General features: G+C 41.0%; 2 protein-coding genes across 7 annotated transcripts in view; both read right to left on the minus strand.

Moving 5' to 3' along the window:
- The window catches only part of LOC121090167 (sulfotransferase 6B1-like), a 30,026-nt gene extending 26,138 nt beyond the window's left edge, over positions 1 to 3,888 (minus strand). For 4 of the 6 annotated variants that reach the window (XR_005828473.1, XR_005828472.1, XM_040598350.1 and 1 more), the window contains exons 1-3: positions 3,563 to 3,888; positions 1,099 to 1,244; positions 547 to 636 (exon numbers count right to left, since the gene is read on the minus strand). Coding sequence is in view for 4 of the 6 variants with exons in the window: in XM_040598350.1 (XP_040454284.1) it covers positions 547 to 636; positions 1,099 to 1,244; positions 3,563 to 3,764 (438 nt within the window). In the remaining 2 variants the exon portion in view is untranslated. The remainder of the gene's footprint in view (positions 1 to 546; positions 637 to 1,098; positions 1,245 to 3,562) is intronic. The other 2 variants (XM_040598348.1, XM_040598351.1) reach the window with 2 other exon arrangements.
- Positions 3,889 to 9,604: 5,716 nt separating this feature from the next.
- LOC121090404 (sulfotransferase 6B1-like) lies at positions 9,605 to 16,426 on the minus strand. Its single transcript, XM_040598926.1, has 8 exons — positions 16,318 to 16,426; positions 15,649 to 15,894; positions 14,039 to 14,178; positions 13,302 to 13,391; positions 12,545 to 12,671; positions 11,650 to 11,744; positions 10,977 to 11,133; positions 9,605 to 10,007 (listed from the first exon to the last, which is right to left on the minus strand). The coding sequence occupies exons 2-8, from the start codon at positions 15,848 to 15,850 to the stop codon at positions 9,877 to 9,879; spliced, it is 942 nt and encodes a 313-aa protein (XP_040454860.1). The 5' UTR covers positions 15,851 to 15,894; positions 16,318 to 16,426; the 3' UTR covers positions 9,605 to 9,876.
- Between the last annotated feature and the right edge of the window lie 8,094 nt (positions 16,427 to 24,520).

Here is a 24,520-nt window from a genome sequence, read left to right on the forward strand (position 1 = left end):
CATCTTCTGAAGACATCACATAGAATCACAGACCATATAGAGTGCTGGTCTAATTCCTTTTCTCGACCAAGAAATCAGAGCTTTGGCAAGCCACTGGTTACTAATGGGCTACTGAACAGGAGAGCCACAATCAGGCTGTGGGTTTACCCTGCTTCTATTTGCAGCAATTTCCATTCAAGACTACCTCAGCCCTAGCTTGTGATGGGTTTTCCACAGATACCCTGGCCTCGGAGGCAAGTTAAAGCCAAAGCAAACTGCTTTCCTTGCTTGGTTTTCTGACACAAATGTGGAAGCATCTTTCTGAAGGGCATTTGAAGGAACAGTGACACCCAGCAACAAACCCACTGATAGTAGTAACCTCTTGAGTCAGCAAAGCTGGTGCTGTTCACAACCCCAGCATAGAGCACTCTGCCTATTCAGCCTTGGAAATGTGCCTGTGCATTGACCAACCCAGGTGAAAGTGCAGAAAACACATCACACACAGACAGAGGAAAGCTAATTTGCCATGGAAAATCTTTTGCAGTGTGATGCAAAAAGAATACTCACCTTAGCCTTGCTTTGGAGAATGGATGGGGGCAGGAGATGAGGTGGCAGATGGGTGAGTATAACTCTTCTGGAAGGCAGTTTCTTCATCCTCTTTAAAGCAAATAGGAAGAAATGTAACAAGGCAGAAGTAGCTTATTCAGTGACATGTGCCTTTTCAGGAATTTTGGGTAATAAGAAAACATAAGACCATAGAAGAAAGATTTTATCCCTTAGAAAACCCACAGGGATACCCTGGTGGTGTAGATTTCTGCCAGCCTCTGCCACAAAGCACTATTTCACATGAGACAGGTCTAAGGAAAGGACACCAAGAGAAAGGTCTTACTGATCAAAGCCACTGGGTCAAGGGCTGTGAAGCCCCCTGTGGCTTCTCAGCACTGTCTGTGCACTGAGGCCCTTGTGTTGACACACCAAGGGCAATAGCACATGGTACTCGTGTAGACCATAGCTATTGTTAAGGCTCTAGGCTCTCCATTACCTCTGAGATCAGCCATTGCCTTTCAGCTATTGCTACCCATAAGAAGAACAATGCCGATATTTTCAGTCCCTGCCAACCTCATATATTCCAGGATCTCCAGATTCTAGACGTGGAAATATCTCTAGTTTCTTTTCAGCATTTATTCGCTCTTTCATTTCTTCTTCTGTATATTTGGCATCAGTTGACTCCAACTCGCTCACCATTGCATCAAGCCAGTTGGTTCCTGAAGGGATAAAGACACCAGTAACACATCCATAGAACTGCATTTTTCCATGTCAGCCTGGCTGACAGGATATCCTGCCAAATAAATGTGAACCCATATTCTACTTTACCCTCTCAACAAGTGGGTGTGCTGGTTTTGGCTGCAATAGAGTTAGATTTCCCCATAGTAGCTGGTATGGGACTATGTTTTAGATTTGTGCTGAAAACAGTGTCACTAATACAGGGATGTTTTAACTATTGCTGAGCAGTGCTTACACAGAGCCAAGGCCTTTTCTACTTCTCACCCCACCCCACCAGCAAGTGGTCTGGGGGTGCACAAGAAATTGGCAGGTGACACAGCTGGGACAGCTGACCCCAACTGACCCATGGGATATTTCATGCCATATGATGTCATGCTCAGCAAAAAAATTGGAGGAAGAAGGAAGCAGAGGATGTTTGGACTGATGGCATTTGTCTTCCCTAGTAACATTATGCGTGAGGGAGCCCTGTTTTCTTGGAGATGGCTAAGCACCTGCCTGCCCATGGGAAGTAGTGAATGAATTCCTTGGTTTGCTTTGCTTGTGCATGCAGCTTTTGTTTTCCCTGTTAAACTGCCTTTATCTCAACTGACAAGTTTTCTCACTTTTACCCTTCTGTTTCTCTCCCCCATTGCACCGGGGGGAGTACCTATTTGCTGGCTGGGGTTAAACCACAACACTGGACAATAATCAAGAAGAGGATGCCAAACGCCAACAGGGACAAAGCTGTCAGCCAGATGTTGTGGAGTGCTACCCTGCTCACTTCAGAAGTACATCCCACCCCACAGTGGAAACAGAAGCAAACCACTACTGCTCTTTCCAGCTCTGGCACCTTTTGGTCACCTCAGACTACTCCCTGTGGAAATTACCCAAGAGCAGTGGAGCCCCCCCGCACAAGGCCAACTGAGTTGTCCCTTGGCTGTTTCTGCTCTCCTTCCACAGTGCTATCTTTGGGAACACACTGTTCCCTCCTCCCAGCCAGCTTCGGTTTAGTCTCTTCATGATCAGCACAGTTTGGTCTCATTCCCAGCCCCCAGCTAGGCTTCCATAAGTGGCATCAGAACAGGTCATCAACCAAACCACCAGACCATCAGGATCCTGTCACCATCTTTGCACCAGGCTTAACTGTCTTGGTCTCTGCAACCTAGAAAAACTGGCATGTGAGGGCCTGTGCTCAGAAAGTCTCAGTCTCAGTTTCCAACTAATACCTTCTGGAATGTGCAGGTGGACCCTCACACCTTTAAATCATTTCTGCCTGTGCACAGCTGTACAGGCTGCACACAAAGGGGATGTATTAAGGACCAACAATTCCTCGTTTTCTGAAAATTTAAGATATTTAAGATATTAAGATGTTTCTCTAAAGTGAATAGGGAAAAAATGAAGGAATCTAAAATGCCCATAGTGAAAGAGAGGAAATAATCCAAGAGTCCTGATGGCATTTATGTCTTTCTTTCCATTTAGATACAGGGGCATCACCTGCACCCTGCAATGCAGTAAATCTGTGGAAACTGCAGTTTGTCTGCCCTCATTAGCAGGATATACTCCCTGTATTGCCCTTGAAGTAGGGTAAGAACATACTTTCCTGTATTAGCAAGACTGGGGAGAATATCAAGGGGTGTGATTATCCTGCTTTACCCAGCACTGTTGAGTTCACCATTTGAATACTGTCTGCAGTTCCTGCACTGAAGCACAAGGGATTTTGAGAATCTGAAGTGAGTCTTGCTGGGCTTCAATTAAATCACTGGGAGCTGGAGGAAATGAAATGCATAGAAAGGCTTGGTTTGGTCAGGATGGAGAAAAAAAAAAATATAATAATGCATGGGGGAATCTTACTGCAGTCTTCTAGTACTGGAGGTTATAATGAAGTCAGAGCCAACTCTTCCGAAAACTGGCCAGAAAATTACAAAAGGGCCATATTGCAAATCACAAGGGGATGTCTGACTGCACAGAAGTACACACACAAACAAACAAACAAACAAAACTCCCAAGAAACAACCCCCAAAAAGACACTACAGTGGGAAAACACTACAATAGATTTCCATTGAGTGGTGAATGTCCACCCACAAAGTTTTAAAACTCTTCTGAACAAAGCCTTGAGCAACCAAACCTAACTTTGAAGGTTAGGTCTTTGAGCAGGAGGTTGTATTATTTGATGTTCAGAGATGCCTTACAATTTAACTAAATGATCCTATGCAGTCTGATGTAACCATAAGCTTTTCTCAGGTATTACTGCTGTGTTAAATGATGCACAAACTTCCAGAATGCAGCATTGTGTGCTACGTATCAAGAAAACAACACTCACCTGTTTTAGGATAGCCTGCTAGAATCACATCGTCACTCCTGGTTTCAAAGGATTTCAGAGCTTCCAAAGTTTCTGGGCTGGTAAGTATAGCTGGGTATAAAACACCTCTGTAAGAAAAGAGCATGTCTTCTGGGGAAACCTTGTCACTCTGTGAAAAAGATTTATCCAAGATTTCAATGACTCTTTCCCTATTTCTGCTCATGTTTGTATTGCTGTAGAACTCTTTTCAAACAAACAGATACAAGCTGTCTTCCCACAGTGCAGAAAAACTTTATACAACATATTAGCAGATTGGGTGTTGACTCAGGAACGAAGGTACGAGTCACTGATTAACTCTGTACTCTGCTGACTCCTTTTGAAATTACAGGACCGGATGCTGACAATAGTGACATAGAGTCTGTGCTGCCGCTGATACTTGGAACAGCAATCTATTGAGGCAACAACTAATAGCATTCTAATATTAACCAAAGACCTATAAAGAATATTCCATGAAATATTTTTAACTGAAATGCAGTGCAATTTGCTGACTGGAGAAGCAGCATGTAGCAGGCACATGGGTAGGGGATCTCAACCTTGATTGCCATTGACTCCATGTCATGGTTTAACCCCAGCCAGCAACTAAGTAACACCAAGCAGCTCTCTCCTCACTCCCCCGCACTCCCCACCCACCACCCACCCCGCAGTAGGATGGGGAGAAGAATTGGAAAAAAGTAAAACCTGTGGGTTGAGATAAGAACAGTTTAGTAGTTAAAATAAAGTAATAATAATAACAGCAATTAAACCAACAACAATAGTAATTGTAATGAAGAGGAGAGGGAGAGAGAAGAAAAAAAACCAAACCAAACCCCAAGCGCTGCACAATACAATTGCTCACCGCCCAATGCCCAGCCAGTCCTTCGGCAGAGATCCTGCCCCTCCTCGGCAGAGATCCTGCCCCTCCTCAGCCAGCTTCCCCCAGTTTGTAATCTCCGCATGATGTTCTATGCTGTGGAATACCCCTGTGGCTAGTTTGTGTCAGCTGTGCTGGCTCTGCTCCCTCCCAGCTCCTCATGCACCTGCTCACTGGCAGAGCATGGGTAACTTGAAAAGTCCTTGATTTAAAGTAAGCACTACTTAGCAATAATTACAACATCAGTGTGTTATCAACATTATTCTCATACTCAACCCAAAACAGCACTGCACCAGCTACTAGGAAGAAAATTAACTCTACCCCAGCCAAAACCAGGACACTCCACTAATGGATACACATCCAAGCCTGCAACTGCTTTCCAGATGGTGGCTCTACCCTGCAGGCATTTACTGTAACATCATCACTTCAGGTTTCTCCAGAGCTAAGGACAAGTAACACCTAAGCCATACTTCTCATGATTAAATACCCACATTTGAGACTTTTACTTCACCAAATCCTACAGGAGGGTTACTTTCATGTGAAGATCTAATACTTAGGTATGGCATTAGCTTGGGTCAAATTCTACCTGTATGACTTCAGTTTTATTTCTCTCTACACACGTCCACAACCTAATCTTTGGGTAAAATTGTTCTTGGTGTGGGAGTTACTGGCATTCTGGCTGATGCCTTTTCAGAAGATAAGCACAATTTTAAGACCTGGAAGGAAGATTGCTTACAGTTACATAAAAAGATTCATTTCAAATTATTTTTCTGGTCTCCCAAAATGCAGAACCATCAAAAGAGACCATTTTATTGGAAATATTTTCTCTAGTAGTGCTACTTTACTCATAAAAACTGGGGACACTCTTCATATATTATGCCTTCTACCAGTTTTGTTATTGTTTTCAATTTTCTGCCCATGTGTTTACTCTGAGTTGCAGAGGAAAATTTCCTCTCATTCACCAATAGTAAGGAGTAAGAGTGTCAAGAAAATAGCATCTTTATTCCTGCCTCCAGAGCCAGCTGCCTGAATCCTGAGGGAGCCAGATCACCTCAATGTGAAATCTGTAACAGCCTGTCACCTGAGCCACTGCAGACACTGGTGCCTCAGGGTCCTTTAGCCCTTGGACCCTGAGTCCAAGCACAGGGGAGCAAAGGGGAGGGCTCAGAGCAGCCCTGTCTTCTCTGGAGAGGCTCAGGGGAGCCAGGTGTCCTGAGGGTGCCTTGGAGTCCCAGTCTCAGAGCTGTCTGCCCATCAACTGAGTGTCTTGGGGCAAGCAGCCAACCCTGGAGGAAGGCTGTACAACTGTAGTACATCTCACATGGTCTCCAGGGAAAACTCTGAGTTGTTCAATTCATCTACCTGAAAATCTGCCTTGGATGGAAATGCTGTTAGCAGGCACATTTGCAGTACAACACAAAAAGATTCACCTTAGCCTTCTTTTGGAAAATTGATTGGGGAGAAGACATGAGGTGTGTGATGGGCTGGTATAATTCTGGTTTCTTCATCCTCTTTAAAGCAAATAGACAGAAATACAATGTAAAAATCCTCTTTCCTCTTCAGTGGAAGTATATAATTTCAGGAAGCATAGGTTAAAAGGAAAAGAAAAAAGGCTAAACCAGAAAGAAAGATACTCTCTTTTATTTTCTTTTTTTTGTTTGTTTGTTTTTTGTTTTTTGTTTTTTTTTACAATTGGCAAGCATCTAGCAGTGGTAAAGTTTGAAAAACACTGCTATTGTGTCAGTCAACTATGTCTTACCTTGTAAACAGATTCTCAAGTTTTTCTGAATTGATTCTTCACCTCTGATTACTTTTCACCCCCTCAAATGTTACTCATCCTTCAAGTCTCTCACATTCATTTTCTGATATGGCAGGTTGCCTTCTCCATCCTCCCCTTTCCCACCTCCTTACCCTACTGAATGCAAGCATCCACAGAGTATCTCTAATGGAGCAAAAGCACATGAGATGTTACTGCTCTGAACAGCTGTGTCTGTTGGGGTGAGATTGTAAGGGCAGAAAGGGACTGAACCCCTAGCTCTGGGATGACACAGGAGAGGATAAACTTCAGAAACAGGTCATGGTCTTGTTTTCCATCAGATCAGCAAGGGTGTGTCTACTGTTTATTTTAGTTTAGGTGTTCTCCAACTAGTTTTAATCTAATTAGTTTTATAGAGTAGTGGTAATGTAGTATAATTAATATCTGAGGAACTACTGATAGAGCTTGTGTTTCCCCTGTGAGCAGTGCAGCACCCAGTCTTTCCAAAGATCACTCCCAGACTCAATAACAACTACCTAAATAATTTCTCATCTGAATATGCTGCAAGGTTAACAGCCTTTGAAGATCAATTATTTCCCTTTCTTAGCTAAATGTGCTACTCACATTTACTTCTCAATGCCCAGTGTGCCTGGAAAGCCTCACCGCAAGCAAGGGCTCTTAGGCAGTACCAGTGTCTGAAAAGTTGAAATTTCAATAGGATTCAGCCAGTGAAAGTACGGAATGTAACTCTAAAATCTGGTATGGATCTAATCTGGGAAAAAATATGACTTAAGGAAGTCAGACTTGGTACACTCTTGCCTGTTTCATAAACTGGAGTGTTTGGTGACAATTTAACAAGAATTAACCCAGACAGGGGATCATTAAGAACATCAAATGCCATATTCCAAGATGCCTACAAGTACAGATCTAGAAGGGACTTAATGTGACTTTCTAGTCCTCCCCTGTATTGTTAGAGTACATCAAGTATGCTTATCTTCCTCCTGCCTCTGCCGCCTCCCTAAACAGCATTCTCCAGTTTAGACTGACCTGCAACCATAGGCTGTAATAATTATTGCCTGTGTCTTAGGTATGATCCTCCTGTCACTGTAGGCCAGAACAAGATTTGACCTTTTTTCGTACACAGCACTTTCACCATGTTAGCCCTTGCTGAGTGTGATTCCTCAGGTCTTCTCATGCCAAGTGCTGCTTGACTGGTTTGCCCCCATTGCCCCCATAATTACTTGTGCCTCTGGTTTCGCTTTTCTAAACATAGCATTTTAAACTTACCTCTACTGAACTTCATGTTTGCCAACTTCTTCTTGATCGGTTGTGGTGTTTTGAATTGTTTCCCCATTTAACCCCAGTACTTTCAGCCCTCTGTTCTGATCCCCAGACTGAAAAGTCAGTCATATATGATACTTTACTGTCTGCCCACTGTGTTAAGAACAATGCTGAACATGATTAGGACTCACCACTAAAGGATATTGCTTTAATTGTCCTCCCAATTTTACTGTCAGCTGGCACGTACAGTTTGACCATGAGCACACTATAGCAACCAAGTTCACAACTGCCATGTAAACAGGCAGATATTCTGACCCTGCCTCTGAATGCCTTTTGTCACTGTTGTATGAATTTCTAGGAACACAGATCTACTTTCAGTATTTTTATTTTATTTCTATAACCAAATTTGCAAGTTGCAATCTCCACATATGAAGCCATACATTTTTTGATCTAGATTGTGCCTCTTCTGTCACATAATTTCAGAACCTCTCTGCTGTTATCAGCTATTGCATCTTCTGCCTTGACACAGAGTCAAGGACCTTTCTGCTCCTCAGCCCACCCCACCATCAAGTAGGCTGGGGGTGCACAAGAAGTTGGGGGGACACAGCCAGGACAGCTGACCCCAACTGACCCAAGGCATAGTCTGTGCCATATGATGTCATGCTCAGCATGTAAAGCTGGGGGAAGAAGGAAGGGGGGAAGTTTGGAGTGATGATATTTTCCTTCCTAAGTAATTTTTATGCATGAAGGAGCCTTGATCTCCTGGAGGTGGCTGAACACCTGTCTGCCGGTGGGAAGGGGTGAATTAATTCCTTAGTTTGCTTTGATTGTGTATGTGGCTTTTGCTTTACCCATTAAACTGTCTTCATCTCAACCCACAAGTTTTCTCACTTTTACTTTTCCAATTCTCTCCCTCGTCCCACCTGGAAAGGGTGAGCAAGTGGCTGGCCGGTGCCTAGTTGCCGGCTAGGGTTAAACCATGACATCTTATAGATCACTACAACTACCTGAAAAGAGGTTGCAGTGAGGTGGGTGTCAGTCCCAAATAACAAGCAATAGAACAAGAGGAAATGGCCTCAAGTTGCACCAGGTGAGGTTTAAACTGGATATTAGGAAAAATTTCTTCACCGCAAGGGCTGTCAAGCACTGGAACAGGCTGCCCAGGGAAGTGATTAAGTCACCATCTGTGCAGATATTTAAAAGATGTGTAGACATGGCACTTAGGGAAATGGTTTAGTGGTGGACTTGACAGTGCTAGGTTAACCATTGAACTCAATGATCTTAATGGTCTTTTCCAACCTAAATGATTCTATGATTCTATAACTCAGCACTTCTCAGGCTGCACCTGGAGTACTGAATCCAGTTCTGGTGACCACAATTCAAGAAAGACACAGACAGACTGGAGGGGGTCCAAAGGAGGGCCACAAAAATTAGAAGGCTCAGGGAGGACCTCGTCACAGTATTCCAGCATTTAAAGGGCAGCTACAAAGAGGATGGAGGATTTCTATTCACAAGGAGCCACATGCAGATGACAACAGGCAATGGGTGCAAGGCACAGCAGGAGAGGTTTCATCTCAATATAAGAAATAAATTCTTCACAGAGAGAACAACCATTCACTAGAACAACCTCCCAAGGGATGTAGTAAGAGTCCTCACCACTGACAGTTTTCAAGATGCAATAATCTCATCTAGGCACCCTTTCCCAGGAAAAGCTGGACGAGATGATCTTTTGAGGTCGCTTCCAATCTGGGCTGTTCTATTATTCTATAAAAGCAGTGCCTCTGAGAGGATCTTGCCTATTGACACCAGCTCATAATCTGGAATCCATCTTGAAATTTTACATTCAGAGATTAAAATCCCTAAGAATGCTGATCCCCATTCCCCTTCATTCTCCTCCCTCTAATTTTGACCCAGTTTGTGCTGAAGTCATGGGGAAGATATCCTTTGTCATCAGTTAAGGTTGTGCCAGATCCATATTTTTGCTAGTGATCTTTTCTGTGAAGATATTGCTTGTTTTGAAACACTTTTGGAAAAAAAATCTACATACTAAATAAATTTAAGTAGTCTAGAAAGACTACGTTTGTCTAGAAATAGAAAAGGGGCGTTTCCTTCCAGGTGATAGCTCCAGAAACAGGACTGTTAAGTTTATCTGAATATGGTTAGTTGCCATCTTCTTCAGCAAATGAGTGTAGCCAAAGCAAGCCAAAGATCTCGCCTTTAAAACAAAAGCCCACTATTCATCACTGTCACTGTAAAGGCTGCTACAATGGGATTATTACAGTAATTCTAAGGTGCTTGGATTATTTGAACTAATTTTCTGGCATATAGCATTCACAAAATCTGAGAGTGCATTGGAAAGCTCTAGCTCTAACCAAATTCAAGTACTCTTCAGGCTTTACAGTACACGTCATACTTTAACTTTGTTCCCAGTTTAGTTCCTCCTAAACGTTCTTCAAAGGCTCTGTCCATTTTCTCATTCTGATCTTCACTGAAAAGATTCTTCCAGTCACCGACACCACCTTTGAAGAAACAAATAAAGTCTTGAAAACCAATACATTTTATTGTGTTTTGTTCTATAGATCTGTCACTCTTGTTCCATTGTACACTAAATGGAGTTGTTCCATTTTTCAAGATAAAACTTCACTCATTTTTGCAGCAATATAATTTCGTGAAGTCACTGGAGCTACAAATCTGTGAAACTGCTATAATGCAGAAGAATATACTCCTTTTAGGGAACTCTGTCCAAAAAAGCAGCCTAAAGTCCTGTTTCCCTGCAGCTTTCTACTCCAGTGAGTTATGACTGACAAGGTGGAAGATCATGAGGACTTGATCAAGAATCATCTGGCAGGAAGCAGAGTTGGGTTTCTATTTCCTTGGCAGCTTGAGTTTTTATCCAGTGACTTCTTTAAAGTAAAATTCAGAAACAGATTCTGACAGCCAGATCGCCCCCCTCATGTCTGTGTCCCCTATACTACACAAACAATAGTAGTTTCTCCTTCTTTATGTACCTGATTTTTGTATGCTAGACTTACTTCTAACCTGTGAGTGTGAACAGAGGATTGGCAGTGGCCCTTTCTGGAGATCCTACACTCTCCTAAAAAGTGTTATCATGCCACTCAGATTGCGTTTGACCCAATTTTGCCTGCTCCAGCAAGCCTCTAATGGCTGGAGCATCAGTGATCTTGGTGCAGAGTCAGGAGTTCAGGCACGTGACAGTTCCTCCCTCCTGCCAGTCACGTGTGGGCCTCTAAAATTTTCTCTGTGTGGTTGCTTCTCCTGTGCTAGCTGCAACCTTCTGCCAGAGCCTTGCTGGGTCTCTTCCTCTTCTCACAACTGCTCCTTGACTAGTCTTCTCAAGCATAACAGTGATAACCTGCTTGACATCAATCTATAATGCTAGTATGTGCGCAAAAAAGAAGCAAAGGTTTGGTGGCCCAGGTTCTTGGTTGTGTGACATTTCTACCTTTGGACCTCCTGGAGCTTCCTACCTTTGCGAAAGAAAAGATTGCCAAATGTCCCATGGGTCTTCTGTGAGTTCTTCTTCATTGACTGGAAGCTGCTTCTCTCTACCACAGTCTGAAGCTCTTTCTCAGTCAGGGGAATCCCAAAGAAAGCAGCTATGTTTTTCACACCCAGGACGGGATTCTGAAAAGAGGAATGTAACATACCACATGGCACTTGAACAGATTACACTGTTTTCTGAGGTGTTTGCACTTCCCTACATCTCCCTGCTGGCTACATATATGCAGTATTCATGCAGTGAATGCAGGACTGGAGGTGGTACATAGTGTTTCTCTTTTCTGTAATTATTTCAGAGGATATATGAGCTGTCTTCCTATAGATCACAAAAGATTGCATGTCATTGACAGTTGAGGAAAATCTACACTGTTGAATATATAAAAGCTCAAAAAAATTATTGAGGATTTTGATTTACAGTGACTTGGGCTTATATCACAACTAAAGAGAAAACAAGAATCATTTTCACAAACAAATTTTTCAAAAGGCTTTTAAGTTTGAATTTCACCTTTCCTTCCTTTATATTAAAATTCTCTCTCATACAGTATCACACAATTTGAATACACTACATGAAAATAATGGTTAAATGACTAGGAACAAATGGTCTTTGATGTATAAAATATTGGTAACTATTGGTAAACTCACCTCTTTTAGCTCTTCATAAGTTATTGTCATAACATTTTCACAAGTCACATATTTGTTCCATTCAGAAAGGTATTCAAAGTAGCACCCCCAGGGCACTAAATAAAATAAAAAAAAATAATAAGATGAAGCATAAATGAAGATTAGATAAGCTCCTTATGAAATCAACCAGGTTTTAGTCCTTAAACTGATCCCTCTGCCATGGACAATATTAATCATGTCTATGCCAGAGTTTACACCCTTTTGTGCAAATTATGGGGGTTTGCTCCAGGCTGTTTTGTCACCTGCACATGTCTCAGGCATATGAAACAATTTGTAAGTTGGCACAGTAAAACTTGTTAGTATTTCAAGACAGATGTGAGTCCACCAAAGAGCTATTAATACTCAAACCATCTCTGACTCCCTTAATCCAGTTCAAAACCTTGCTTAACCCTCCCTTCTGCTGGCCATGTGATATGCCAGACTGAAGAATTTATGAACCTTTAAACTAGTGAGATTATTTTCTTTCTTTTTTAATGCACTAGAGTTAGTGCAAATCATTTCTCTCATCAAATTTTATGTGTATGTGTTTAGACGTCTGCGTGGGCACAAGATAATGGACATTGGAGAGGCGGGCTGAAGGGGATCCAAGATAAAGATAAGGAGGAACTGCTTCTTCCAGAGAAAATAGCAGTTTGTGTCAGTTAAAGTAGTTTGTGGGAGTGCAGTTTTGATAAGGTTTTATCCTCGGGCAGTAAGACAAGTACAGTAAACTTTAGTTGAAAATTCTAACTTTCAACCTTTAATCTCCACTTTTGTTCTGTAAACCAAAAAATATTAGTGAAGCTGATTTACAAAGTGCAATTATTTTAGACAAAGTCAAAGCCTTGAATAATTCACACAGAATAATATACTGTACATTTCTTTGTCATGAAATCTACGAAGAAATCATCCCAGGTGTCATAGGAGGGAAGAGTAGGTATGCCATTGGTAAAATGGTAAAAAGATGTCGCTAAATCTTTTGGATTGCGCGTCAGCAACAATATCTAGAAAAAGATAAAAGACATAACAGACTATAGTATGAAGAAAACAATAGTCTACTTTATAATTTCAGTTTGGGGAACTTCTACTATCTTGTATAGTACTTGCAGAAGTAGCAAGTTCACTGTAAATTCAGAGGGTGAAGTATTTCACTTTGCTTCCGTACCTTGTGTAGATGATTGCATATAATCATTAAAATATCTTTCGCATTTTAATCAAATTATGCAGAATCTAAGTATATTTTGCTCAATACAAGCATCATCAGTTTTTTAGGTAGTGGGGAAAAATCACAAAAATACAAATTCTCTCCAAAACTTGACATGCTAAAGTGGTTGTGACAACACCATAAAATACATCCCATAGGAAATTGTGTCAAAATACATTTTACTACTGGAGGATTTATTGCACACACACACACCCATCTCACTTGTGGAGACTGATACAAAAGTGCCAATAAGGACGAACTAAGATTAAGTGAGTTGAATGGTAATACTTAAACAAGCATGTAGAAATGGCCACTCTGCGCACATTAAGTATAAGAGTGGTTCTGAAAACTGGCAGAAAAGTACTTGGCTTTAAAGTAAATTGGCTTAAAAAAATCTGTCAGTCTTCAAGACATTAATATCAGCACTCACCTTGGCTTTATTTTTGAAGACAGAGCTGGGAAGATTTTCAGGAAGAAGATGAGTAACCATAATTCTTCGAGAAGTTTGTTTGTTCATTCGCTTTAAGAATTGGAAGGAAGAAAGTAGACAGTTCAGTTAATACAACTATTCTTTTAATCAGCCTATGATAAAATATTGTCTTGCTAAACTTATCAATAGTTATTGGCTGATAGAAGTACTAATTTTTTGTAAGTGTTATCCTGGGATCTTAGTGGACTGCTCTGAGGAGCTCTAATCTTCAAAGGCCCCTGAGAATGAGCAATTGGAAAGAAATTAGCCATTGCTAAATCACTTCAGTGATAATGAATTTAACATGTTCTGTTAGACAAGCGATCATATCTGAAGGTAAGATGCAGAGTCTAAATGGGGGTATGTGAAAGCTGAAGGATCTCAAAAGGAGAGAGAAGGGGTGAGGAGGAAGAGCTAGTAAAAGCGGCAGAAGCCAGTATTTCAGTATGTGACATTTCATGAAACTCTTCTTAAATAGAAAACATGCTACACTGAATTTCTGCAGTTCTTCTGTATCTAATGAGTATGTGCTCCTCTCAAGGCCTCTGAAGTGTCCATTTACCCGTTAGCATCCTGACCAGATGCCACATACAGAGAACTGTGAGAGTTCTTATCAAACAGTCGAATATTTCACACACCATATATTCAGTATTTGAAGCACAAAATTTTGACCGCTTTCATATGTGTTCTGTGCCCACCTCATATTTCCCAGTATCTCCAATTTCAAGGTAGGGGAATTCTTCTAGTTCTTCATCATTCACCCTGCTTTCTTCATTCTGTGTTTTCTTTTCAAATACGGCTACCAGATCACCTAAGATTTGACCTACCCAGTTTGTGCCTGAAAGGAAAAAAAAAAAAAAAAAAATATTTTTTTTTAAACCCTTTAGAATAAACAGAAATGGATTTGCCAGGAAAGTCAAGAGGTAGGTAGTACTACCAGGTGAGTTGCCTGGATTCCTTTTATGTGATACAATCACAGCTGACTATCTGGACAATCACCTCTCAGGGTCCTAGCTTTTGCCTTTTTAAGGATACATCTCTCCAACTCAAATGGCTCAGTACATCAGAAACTAAATTGTATATTGTAAACTAACCATTAAAGGAGAAGAACCACAAAGATTCAAATAGGAAAACGTGCATTAATATAATAATTTTTTGTTGTGACAAATATAAGGGGGATTAATGTGATAAACCTATACCTCAAAACATGCTGCACAGGATTCTCTTGGAAGGAAAGATGGGTTGCAGAACTTCAGCACAGGGGGGAACAGGACTAGATCTGAAATTTGTGCTGCATGTGCTCGTTTTCTTTACCAATCAGCAAAATTTCTCTAAAGTAACATTTCCTATACACTTTTTTTTTTTTTTTTTTTTTTTCAGAACATAAAAAAGAGCCTATAGAGAACTTGCATCTTTAGTTTACCATTTCTTGATTTCTGGACAAGAGATTCCCACATCTTTGTCACTACAGTGTTAATAACTGCATTATGGTGCATAGCATTTCTTCAAAAATAAAACATGACAAAAAAAGCAAAAACTTTACAGTCCTGTCAGCTGTGACTATTTACTGTAAAACAGTGTGAATCCAATCACTAGAGAAGAGAAAAAGCTACATTAAAATGGATATGAGACACATCTAATCCAAATGTGTAGCTCCAATATGGGACAAAATATGGTGCTTTCAGGCAGGAGTAAAGATGTAGTAAAGACCACAACCCTAGCAAAAATCCCTTGATTTCCCAATAGTCAAAAATCTGTGTGTTCACTTCAAGTGTTAGAAAAATAATTTTTGATACTTATGGATTTCAGATATTCTTGACATCTATGTGAAAAAAAGAAAGAGAATATGCAGTGTGGCATGTGAAGGTCCTAAAAGCTCCATTCTTTGTAGAAAATATAAAGCTATTAACTTTACAAATATAAATGTGAAAGCAGATCCTGCACTATCAGGAGGTCTAGTTATCTCTGGTATGAGAACTGTACTTTAATTATCTCTAATTTGTACATTTAATTTCATTACTGTAAAAAGTAAATATAACAGAAACCTTTACATACTATAGAAAAGAAAATCAGATGTCTTTTTCACAGCCACTTGAATAATTCCCTATATAAAATCTTCATCATTAACTTTGTTGTGCTTTCTCAGAACAAAATTAATTCTACAAAATTTTGTGAAAAGTCTAAATACTATTATTTAGTTAAATATATAACATTAAATATAATAATATATATTATATATATATTTAGTACAAACCTTGTTATTTGCCATTACATTACTTGATTTATGAAGAAAGTAAATTATATTCACCAGATTTAGGGTATGCTGCCAAAATGACATCATCACTTCTGGCTTCAAGGGACTCCATGGCTCTGAATACTTCAGGACTACATAAAGTAACCGGGTAGAGAATCCCCTTGTAAGAAAAAAGCAGTTCGTCACGACGCAGGGTGTTAGCAGCAGCTACTGCCTTATCAACTAAATCAGTAAAATTTTTCCTGGACTTCTCCATTCTTCTCTCTCTCTTACACACAGGCTCCGTCACACTGTGAAATCCTATGCAGAAAGAACCACAGGTTAGCTTTTAAAAGAGTTTAGGTTGTTTTGGGGGGTTTTGACCCTTTGAGCAATAATTTACTACTCTTTCTGAAACCATACAGAAATACACACCTCCAGTCAAAGACCTTAAGTGATTTCACCCTTTTGAAATCAGCAGAAGTTGAATATAAGCAAACAAGAAAAACAAGAAAACACAATTGCATTCTAGGTTAAAGGGCTTAACTAACTTCAAAATACCATGCCAAAAAATCTGTGATTACAGCACAGAGTTTGTAAAAAATTATATCAAAGTACAACTACATGAATTGCAGGCTGGTGTTAAAGCAGCATGATCACATTTCTCATAGCAATTGTGCTCTTCCCAGTACTCGCTCTGCTGGGACCTTTTGGTTTTTTTGTTATATTGCTCATCATACTCACCCAAAATGGGATCAAAACCACGTTGCAATTGGGAGAGAAAATGCTCGGTGCACTAGCAACTGAGCTGTGAACCATGCCACGAGGGTGGCTGACTGCTCCCTCCAGCTGGTGCCCAGGAGGGCACATGAACACACACACTCTTTGACCATTGTTTGGACCGCAGTACAGAGTTCCAGTTTTCTAGTAGTTACACAAAGATGACTCATCTATATGTGTTCTTTCCTTAATGAGCTCGATTGTTGTTTAACAACTGATCAGTCATTACTGTGTTGGTCATAATATAACCTCAGCTACAATGATGAGCATTTATAATGCACAGCAGGTGCATTGAACTGTCATGGACTGAAGCTAAGAAAATGTGATTAATTGGTATTTTTACCTGCTGGCAAAAAAAAAATAGTGTTGAGGCAATACACAAAATTTTGGGTGGGAGTGGTGTAGAGAGTTTTTCTTACGTAGTATTTTTCTCAGTTGTGATTAAAATGATTCAGTAAAAAAAGGCATGGTCTCAAGATTTGGGGTGGGGGTGGGGGTGGCACAGAGAGTTTTTCTTATGAGAGATTCCAGACTGACAGCCCTAAAAACAGTTTTTCTTCTCTCTTCTAAGTGGGGAGGGGTAAGGACTGAGATGAGCTGTGGACTTGCAAGACTGTTACTGGTATAATGCAGCCGTGTTCTGGGAGAGCTGATCCTGGAGACAGAGGGTGGGCTGAGGCAGACCAGCTGGGGAGCTTGCAAGGATGCCACCTCACCCCTGGGCACTGCAGCAGTTAAGGGGTGGGCAGTAGCCACAGACCTGCACAGCCTTCTCCTACGCACCGCACAGCAGAGGTGGCTGCAGAGGACCTAATGCATTGGCCGGGCATCAATTCAGAAATTCGGCAGAGCAGAGAGCCGGTCTGGTGTCTCCATAGTGAAGTGTTTTTCAGCCTGGATCCTTCCTCTCCCTCAGAGCCCATGGCTGGAGGCTTTGAAAATGCTTTACAAGTAACTAAGCCTCCCTGGCTCACCCCTGTGCCTGGGGCTTCAAGCTTGCTTCTGTGTCCGAGGCAGGTTGCCAAAATTATTTTGATATGTTTGTCCCTCACCCTCATTCCCTAAGGAAGGAAAAAGAGGGGAATTGGTATGTGAATTATTAATGTATCTCATGCAATAGCATAGTGTTGGAATAGGATTTGCATGATAGAAAAGAGAGCTCATTTCACTCCCACGTTTCACTCACTGCAGAATAATCCAAAGAAACTTTGATAGAGAAAATACAAAGGATTTCCAGTGTAATTTTGCCAGAGAGGGCGATCGGGGCAATTATTCCTTGGAGGCGTGTTTTAAACTTAGGAACTAAAAAAAAAACAGTATTAGTGTAGAAAAACCAATTAGAAGACATAAGTCATGAGGAGGGATTTTGAGGGGAGTTAAATTTCCTGGTAACAAAACAGCAGGATCAAGATTTAATAATGTGAGCCTTTGATACAGTCATCTGCCATGACACCTGAGCCAGGAGATGGGAGGAATGTCTTGCACCATACATGTTACACCAAGAAGACTCTCTGATCCTGCCAAATACTGAACCTAGAGACCGATGGAAAACACCGGTTCATTTAAAGTTTCTAAGAAGCAGCTTTAAAAACAAGGAGATTATAAACAGATTAAAGGATTTGGTAATCTCCAGATTAATGGTATTTGTTGTTCAAGCCACCACAATGCCTCTAAAGGTTTCTGACTTCCCATACTTATCAGACCTGGTCTTTCCTGATTTTGGAGCTTTGCAGAAAGAGGTTGGTGACCTTTTCTGTGATAGCTGCAGGACACTGCCAGCTGACAGTTGCTTAGTGGACTGATCTGCCTATGCAGATCTATTCCTGTTAAATGAAACAACAAAGAGATATCCTCAAACCTTGTGCTTTCATGTGGTAAATGGGAAGAGGTGGGTTTCTATAACTATTCCTATGACCTGCATTAATCTCAGACTCTGGAGAAGGCTTCCATAAATTAGTCCTCCAAAATGACCCATAAGATTTAAGATCCATTAAGACTGATCCATTCATGGAAGTACCCTAAAAGCCCACTGATCATCCATCTGCAAAAAAAACCCCAAACTTCGGTGGAGGGACATTCCCTGGGACCCTATGAATGAATCCATGAAAAGTAGGGCTTAAAGTAGAATTGGCTCTACAATGGAAATGCCATATGTGGCATTTTTCCCTCTGAATAATTTAGGATGTGCCTGATCAGAGGGGAGTCAAAGCCTCCAAACAGAGACCAGGATGATAAGATGTCTTGGTTATGTTCTAAAATTTTGCATACCCACAAAGGAGCACAGAGAAACAATAGAGTGGAAGCCCAAATAACACCCTGCCCAGATACTCCCAGGCCCACCACAGTAGCCATCAGCCCACCAAAAGCCTGTCTACACAAGCCCAGAGGGGCACAGAGAGACAAAGACAGGCAGGAACCCAGGTTAAGGACTCAGACAAAGGGACACCCAGTCTGGGCCCCTTCTAGGGCTGTCCCAGGTGAGCTTTAGCCCCAGTGTCCTGGAGAAAAGGTGACCCATCAAGATGATGGGTGCTGGAGTACCTTTTGAAGACTGGCAGAGGTTGCTGCCTGGGGTACAAGCATATTAAGGAACACAGGGGAAGAGCTTTTCATGATTGCACAGGACTTGTCAGGAGTACATGACAGGTGTGATAGAACTACCATAAAACAAATTATTTACCAACCTGCATGACACTATTGTAATTTACTTAAAAATACAGGAAATACTGAAACAGAGATTTAAAATAATTAATCCTCAGTACAGGATCTGGGCTCATTTTCTGGACTCCTCTAAAAAAAAATGTTTGATCTGGGGTCTAATCTGTTGTAAAATTTTCTAGGAGCCTCCTTCACCTTTTGTTTTCCTCCTGAATTGTAAAGCTTTCTTTGTGACAATCGCTGACCCGGACAAAGCTGGTCACAACATCAGATTAGACCAGCAGTATACTCAGCTCTGTTTTTCTGCTGCCCAAAATTTCCCATATATCTCTTCTGAATTTCGGCATTAGCTTTGCTGTCTCTGACAAGTTTCCACTCTCTTAATCTCCTCTCTGGAACAAGGTAGGAAATCAGCAATTTTCCACAGCTTTCATCATCTCTATTAACGTATTGGCTAGTTGCCAAAGTACAGATGCAAAGGTTAACTGCCCTTTCCCTCTTGTTAATACTCCACTAGGTAATAAGAAAAAAACATGCCAGTAAATACAGAGAATTTCATGGCACAATGCTGGAGAAATCATCTTCTTATACTAACCTGAAGAAGTCAGCTGTATGTTAACAGACTCCTCAAACCACCAGCAAAAGAGATTTATTTCCTTACTTGTTGGTTTTACCTGATCTTTCCCAACCCTATTGGTGAAATTAATTTAAAAATTTGGAAGTCTGACTAGAACTTTGTTACCAAATAAATGTCCATTTGGAGGCCAGTGACCTCGAGAAGTCGTCTGTTGCCTCATTGTGCATCTATACAACCTGACATTAAAAGAGGAGGGGTGGAAAAAGAAAGGAGGGAGCCAAGAAGAAAGTCCCAAACAAACCACTCCTTGATGTTATGGAAGATTTTCTGATTCTTGCAAATGCACTAAATGTCTGATTTCCAGCAAACCTGTTGTTAGTCCTGTTATAGTCTATGCCCCTGAAATAGGCAAAGCTCTGGAGCCTTTAGTACAGAAGTAATTGAGTCACACAAAATGTATTGCAGCAATACAAATGAGGTCAAATATAGAATGCAAATGTAAAGTACACTAAATAAAGCTGATTAAAAATGTGTCTTGAAACAGGTTATCCAGATGCATTAAAAAATTAATCCTGTCACATTCTTTGCAAAAAAAATAAAAATGACTTTTTAATTTTAAGTATATGAATTTGAATGCACAAATCATGATTACCAAAGCAAATGCAACTTGCTCAGCAGGGCATATGTGACATCAGTGGATATATTCCTATAGGAGCTGGAAGCGTGCAGCTTAGGTCTTAAGCATAAAATCAAAATCAGGTATATTCACAGAGAAGATAATTTAATTTCTTGTCTGAAGACCATATTTTACCTGTTTTTTCACTTACCAAAGACATTTAGTTTTATTCAAATATTGTAGTATTAGGACTGGAAAGTCATGCAAAAAGAACTGCAGAGTGTTTTTCTCTGATCTTTTTCAAAATATATTTCTCCATGGCTTTTGTTGAGTCCCAGTCATGATACTGTAAATTAATCCTTCAGAAAGTATAAAGAATTGGCAGCTAATGGCCTGTGGGCTAATTCACATGCTGACTAGCTGGCTACCAGACCAATGTGGACACCAGCAACAACAGTGTATTTACTCTTGGCCCATGATCTACCACTTTCTTTCACCTCCTGCTGCCCTCTGAAGGACTAAGTGAGCTGACTGAGCTCAGTGTGGTGTGGTGTGGAGGAAGGCATGGGCTGCGGTGTGTACTGCTGGAAGCAAGGCAGGGACACAGGATGGGGAGATAGAACTTTGTATCTATACCCTCTTACCCTCATAGGGTACGGAGATGACAGTACAGGAGAGATGAGTTGATGTAAGGGAACAGAGGGGAAATAATAATTTCAGCGTCTCTTCCCTAGAAATACACAGTTCACAACTATCTGTGGGCAGTTTAGCAGACTGAACATTAACAGTAGCTAGTGCGGAACTGAGAGTTAAAAGCTCAGGCACCACTGTATGATAAGCGCTTTTCTGCTTTTTCCAGGGTGAACTTAGCAGCATAGCTCTTTTTGGTAGCATCACATCTAACAAACCCTGAGAAACACAAGATGGCTCCATGCAGAGCTTCTCCAGACGTCTGTGATGCATTTGATGGTGCTCTGCGTGCAGCACTGGACCCAGGCTGGCTCCAGCGTTTGCACTGCACTGAGCCTTAGCAAACAATTTTTCCTAGAAGCAGCACATGGAGACTCCAGTGCAGAGAAACCTAACCGCTTCCTCAGGGACCAAGCTGATGTCAACCAGGCAATTCAAGCCCTGCAAGACACAGGCTAACAAAGCCACTGCATCAGTATTGGGCTTCCCAGTGTGTCTTCTGATAGCCATATAATCAGACTTAAGCTGTGCCTAACCCCACTGTTGAGGCCTTCGAAGAGCAAAAACAGATAGTTAATGACAAAACTCCTAAATACCTGCAATTTGCACCATCCTAATTTAAAGTATTCTTAAACTGATGGCATTTTCCTTGATATACCAGTGAGAACATTCATTAACTCCTTCCAAAGCTCAGTCTTTCCAGGCCTTACTTTGTCTCCCCCACTAGCTCCAGCCAGAAATGAAAGAGTCTTTCATGATGGTAAGAATGTGTAGACACCTGGGTCTGGTCCAGTTTCAAATCTATCTCACCATATAGCTTGAAACTTGTGTTTCCCATATTTAATAGCAATTTTGTAACAGCTGTAACTGCAGCCTTTATCAGAATTACCAGGATTTAAAAGTCAGTACGCCAAGACAACAGAAAGGCTCCTGTTAGTGTAGAGTGCCAAGTTAGTAAATTATTTTTTACTCCTGATTAATTCCAGTGCTGTTCCCACACTTAGTCTCTGTCTTGTGATCAGCAGCAAAAGCTGTTTGGTAACTGGGATCCTTGAATACCTACAGAAAGGAGTGAGGCCAATTGACCAGAGGCCACTGAGACTAGCTCTGATGGGTCACCCTGTTCCTCAATGAATCAATGACATGCTTCAGGTTTGAGGTTATAAATGGATTTTACTTGAAGGAGACCTAAAATAAGAATGATCATTAAATCATACAACGAAGTTCAGATTGAATAGCACAACTCTTTTGTGAGGGCCTTGTTATAGACAGACCAGATCATACTGTGGGAAACTACTGTTTCACTCATTAGGTTTTAACCCCCACACTTACCTTTTTGCCCAGCTGAGTTCCTACTAACTTTTGGTAGCTGCTGACTTGGAAAAGAGTAGAGTGATCTCCAGTCAAGGTGACACATACCGTGGAGGAAAAGTGGTAGAAATGAACTGTATTTACTCCACACAGATGTTAATGCAACATCTGCAAAGAGCAGGCAGCAAAAGCTATCATGTGCTGCGTGGGGAACTAACTACTGCAGAAGAAAACCTGCGTAAGTGCATTGCACATTGCTTGGAAGCATTCTTTCTTAGTCTGGACAGTTAAAAGTTGGTTTGTTTGGGGGTTTATTTGGCTAAGTTTCTGTGCTCCCATGTCTGAACTATGCAATTTTCTTCCGTTGCTGCTTAAGAACCAGTGGAAGAAAAGCATTCCTGGGACCATAGGCAAGACAGAGTTCCCATATTCAGCGAAGGTGTTTAAGAGCCTTGTCCTACCATGATCTGCAACAGCCAGTAGGAGAGAAAAAATCTGTCTCACAGCCTTTACCCCTGGTCTGGAGGAATATGGTGCTGCTCAATCACTGCATGAGCATGGGAGGTGTTGAGTTCTGTCAGGTGCATAAGGCTGCAAAGATGTTCCAGAGGTGGCATATGCATTGACTCCAATGTGCGTGAGGACCTCAGAAAAGCAGGTGGACACAAGGTGTCCTTTGTGTCAGCACACTGACTTCACGGCACAAGCAGTTGTTACGAGCCTTGCTGTGCCCAGGCAGGGTGTGCTTGTGGAAGAGTAGCTGAAGCTTAACTAGGAAGTTTCCTCTGAGCTTCTGTGAGAGTCACAGAGACCAACACCCTGAGCAGACCTCAGCAGACTTCCACAGTCAGAGCAAAGACACATCCCTCCCACGGAAACCATCTGTCTATCACAGACACAGTATAGTGAATTGCCTTGAACTCCAGTGAGTGAAAGTCTCAAAGTCTGAGAACAGTACTTCACTTTTGGCTTCAGAGCAGACCTAGACAGAGAAAAAAATACCCAAGACCCAAGTCCAGAGCAGGGACATCTACCCCTCATTTTTCCACATTCATACCAGTCAGGTAAAAAAACATCTGTGCCCAGTCAGTTCCTTACAGCAGTGGATTAACAGGTAAAGCAATCACTAGTGATTACAATATTCCCAAAATTATCAAAAAGTTATTACCTGTAGGTAACTAAATTACACCACTCAGTGATGTAGCCAGAAAAATTATGGCTAAGGGTCTACCTCTTGCTTCTCTGACCAGGAATGAACCTTACAGCAAGACAGGTCTGGGACATGTTAGAAATCCATGAAGCAAAGGCAGCTGTAAAATGTAGCTTTATTGTATTGTGACGAAACCAACGAGAACAGCAGCATCTAGGAATGACACACATAAACATGATCTGTTTAGTTTATGACAACCATTTTTATTAGGCTAAAAAAAAAGAAAACAAGAAGCTCAAGCTGTCATGTTATGTGTTAATAAAATTCAGATTCCTGCTGACGCAGACTTGCAAAAAAGTACAAGGCCTGGCAGATAATTTACAGAGCAAACTTTTCTAGTAGATATGCATCAAAATTACCCAAAGCTATTGAGACAGAGGTTGATATTCTGCCTATAAAAAGATAACTATACTTTAAACAGATTGAATTACTGATGTGTTAAAATCTTCTTTCTCATCAGTGTTTAATGCAGAATTAATTCAAATGTTAATTAAGTCAATGAAAATTTTCCATTTATTTGAATCATAATTGGATGAGAGCTTAACTGTGGCAGGAATATTTTTGCCAGGAAGTTACCTGAATTGATAGTCTTCAGAAAGGTCTTTAGGTATCAAATACACTTAAGTACTCCAGAAAGACTAAGAGAATTCATTAATAAAAGGGGAAATAGAATATTCCTTTAAGAAGGCATATTGTGCAGCTGGGCTGTTGGATTCCTCTGTATGTGATTAATTATAATACTGTTCAGTAACAGTATGCCAAAGGTCTTACATTTAGCATTAATGTCTGATATACATTGCAATCACTATAAAGGCAGCTGTAGTCTGAATATTACAACACTTATCTGCAACATCGACTTTTGTCCTGTGTATAATGCAACAGCGTTCCCGCTCAGAGTTCAGGGAATGATTGCTTTAACAGCTCTGTTTTATCTCTAGGGCTTTGAAACACACATCATATTTTAACCTGGAGTGGTTGCTGCTAAAAGTTCCTTGTACATTTTCTTTAGCTTCAAGCTGTTTTCCTGAAAGATTCCTCCAGCCGCTAATACCACCTACAAAGAACCCTTATTGACACTGTAAGATGTATTGCACAGGGTTTGGTA

This window comes from Falco naumanni, chromosome 6, assembly GCF_017639655.2.
Source record: "Falco naumanni isolate bFalNau1 chromosome 6, bFalNau1.pat, whole genome shotgun sequence".
Lineage (NCBI taxonomy): Eukaryota > Metazoa > Chordata > Aves > Falconiformes > Falconidae > Falco > Falco naumanni.